At 49.7% G+C, this 2,986-nt stretch overlaps 1 protein-coding gene across 1 annotated transcript; it reads left to right on the top strand.

Moving 5' to 3' along the window:
• The first annotated feature begins 600 nt into the window (after positions 1–600).
• Positions 601–2,986, top strand: las1l (LAS1 like ribosome biogenesis factor). The gene has a single exon (XM_005752281.2). It carries the CDS (start codon positions 801–803, stop codon positions 2,526–2,528), a length of 1,728 nt encoding a protein of 575 aa, XP_005752338.1. The 5' UTR covers positions 601–800; the 3' UTR covers positions 2,529–2,986.

Here is a 2,986-nt window from a genome sequence, read left to right as displayed (position 1 = left end):
AATATAGCCTGATATCGTTCATTTCTTCAGTTCTTTTACAGTATATCAATAAGATCCACTTTAACTTTCACTTTAGTGGGGCTTTGCATCAGTCGCTTTTTCCCAACTTCATATTTCTGACAGCGTCATCAAACATGTTCTGTGGTTTCATCTTCTCCACAACTGCATTTCCCCTCACGGTGGGTTCTTATCATAAATAATGTGCCAAAACGTTATTACCTGCCTATTTTCACAGTGGGTAGTTGTTGGTAGGACTGCGTGAGCAGGGCAACAGAAGCTTTGACCTTTGGGGTCCATGTATGGGCCTACAAAATTATTCTGGATGGGTTTTCTAAAACCTGCCGTGGTCCGGTTCCTTAATAACATTTCTTTTAGTCAAGTCATATCATGAAAGCAACAATAGCCTGAAATGTCCAAATGAATGCGATGCAAGAAAAAAGTGCAGTGTCTAAAACTAAACAGCGTGAATTTATAGAGTATGTAAATAAACTGTGATCATCACCATAGCCAAAGAAAGCTCGTTTATGACCAGCATCATGTAAATAAGCGCTCTTTAGAACCATCGCTCCATCCTCCAATCCAGCAGGTGGCGTCAGCGTGCCCGCAGGGTGAACGTCACCTGCAAACGAAGCCGAAGAAAACGTTAGCGTCATTTCCTGGATGCTGTGCGACAAGCGACGGTAAAACTCGAAGCTCTGAACGCGGTCCTCTGTCATATAAATCTGCGAGTGGTCTCTCCGTGAGGCGAGCGGCTTTTCCCGGTGAGTGAGAGATTGAGCGTGAGGTCCGGAGCGCGCACAATGAAGAAAAAGGGCTCTGAGAAAAAACGCCATGTGGTAGCCTGGCTTAACAAAGCGGAGTGGGATCAGGTTCGGGACTACCTTTACTCGATGGACTCCTCTCTGCAGAGGTTTGCGTTAGAGAGGATATCGGCTTGGAGGGCCAGGTGCGCTAATAGTTTTCCCGTGGCCGTGGACTGCACAGCGGACCTCGTGCGCTGCCAGGTGCGGGACCGGTCCGGACAGCTTACCGGAGATGACTTGACCCTGATGTACGGGGCGGCCCTGGTAAGATTTGTTAATCTTATCACGGAGCGCCAGCAGGGGAGAACGGCCCGGCCGCTGAGGCGACTGGCTGGAAACTTGAACATCCCCGAGTGGGTGGTGGATCTGAGGCACGAAATCACGCATCGGACGCTTCCTTCTTTGAAATGGTGCCGAAAGGGATGTAAGGTGGTCCTGGAGTGGCTCCAGCAGGAGTTTTGGTCCAGACAGCTGGGAGGAGCCCCCGATGAGCGCTGGGACTTGCAGTCGGATGGCGAGGATGAGGAAGCGGACGTCAAGCGCCAGGAGGATGAGCTCGTTGCCAGGCAGAAAGAAGTGGATGCCTACAGAAACGCTCGGGAGCTGCTGATCTCTTATGAGAAGGACCAGTACCAAGCTTTTGATGATGGGTCTCCTGAAGACAAGAAGAGCTTGTGGCAGGCCCCCTTAGCAGACATGAGTTGGTTGCTGGGTGAGATCAAGCAGTTTGCACTGGAGTCCAGTGAGCTGTTGATTGATGTGCTGCTGGAAGACGGTTTTCTTGTTCCTACCATGGAGCAGCTGGAAACATTAGGCTGTGCAACCTCTGACAGTGCCAGTCCCACTGAGCCCAGAGTCCCACAAACCTTCCTGCGCTTTTGGCTGCCCCTGCTAAAGATGCTTAACTCTCCGTCTTTCATTCACCTCTTCCTGGAGAAGCTCTTTGTGGAACTGAAGCTGCTCAGCAAAGAGCCCAACGGTCACAGGTGTTTCTATATTTCTGCATGGATTTCAGAAGTCCTCCTCTGCAACAACAACAAATTTGAATATCATTTTGAGACAAAGTTGCAGAAGAAAGCCAGAACGAAGGACAGGATTTTCATCAACCGCATCCAGCTGAGGTGGCAGCAGCTTCTCTCTGCATGTCTGGATGCCCCCTGCATCAGCACACCTCACCTGATCCAGCTAGTCCTGGATGACATGGAGCATCCCCCCCCTCAGGAAACCAGAGAGAAGCTGTTCCAGCTCTGCTCCATCTACACACAGACAGAGCGCTCAGAGGCCAGCACACCTCTGCAGCAGAAGCACCAGCAGCCCATATATACTGTGAGGATGCTGCTGGACCAGATGCAACACTCCCGGCAGGACGCCCGTCCCTTGCATTCCTCACCGATGGACTCGGAGAGAAGTGAGGAGCGCAAATGGGCAGACGTGCAGGCTGAAAGAGCACTTGCCCTCAGAGGTTCTCCGTGGCAGGTGTGCGCTGATAATGTCACATGGAAGAACTACGCCCTTGGTAAAGTTCCTGGACAGTCGGACGACCCGTCGTGCCTCATGGTGGACAATTATTCGATAATGACTGTGTTTGACCAGCCAGTGGAGCTGGAGAGCAGCGCGACACGTATCAGCATCCCCGGGGCCTCGGCTCCAGCCCGGCCAGCTGAGGGCCTGCTCTGGAGCAACAGCGAGCTCAACAAACTGAAATGTGGACTGAAGCTTTTTTAAGTCTCATTCCAGCCTCCGCTGACTCTTGTTGTGCTAGAAGCAGTTTTGAAGCAAAAATACAATGTTCAGAAGACAAAATGTTGTGGGAGCTTTAACCATGAGCACAGTGCAGGTTCAGCAGTTGTGATTGTTTCTGTCCAGTGGAGCTCGTTAACTAAACATGTTGGCAGAAGCAGAAATAAAACTTTCAGAAGACAAAATGTTCTGATTTAACAAAATGAGGTGTTTGATTACTCTGTGTCTTCAAATAAACCATGCTCTTTGCAAGTGTGTGACATTTAATAGACCAAACAATACATCCGAATCCTGAAAACTGATCATCTGATGAACTGACACTGAAAATATGTCATAGTTGTGGTCATTTGGGCTGGGTGGAAGCCTTTATGTTCTTTGTGTATATTGTTAGTAGGTGGCAGAGAAAAACGTTTAACACATTCTCTGCACGCTGGAAAGTGAAA

This window comes from Pundamilia nyererei, unplaced genomic scaffold (assembly GCF_000239375.1).
Source record: "Pundamilia nyererei isolate P.nyererei 1_Seehausen unplaced genomic scaffold, PunNye1.0 scaffold00351, whole genome shotgun sequence".
Taxonomy (NCBI): domain Eukaryota; kingdom Metazoa; phylum Chordata; class Actinopteri; order Cichliformes; family Cichlidae; genus Pundamilia; species Pundamilia nyererei.
This window is presented reverse-complemented; position numbering and strand designations above follow the sequence as displayed.

Coding starts and splice junctions, on each gene's coding strand:
- las1l (XM_005752281.2), top strand. CDS start 801: ATGAAGAAAAAGGGCTCTGAGAAAAAACGCCATGTGGTAGCCTGGCTT.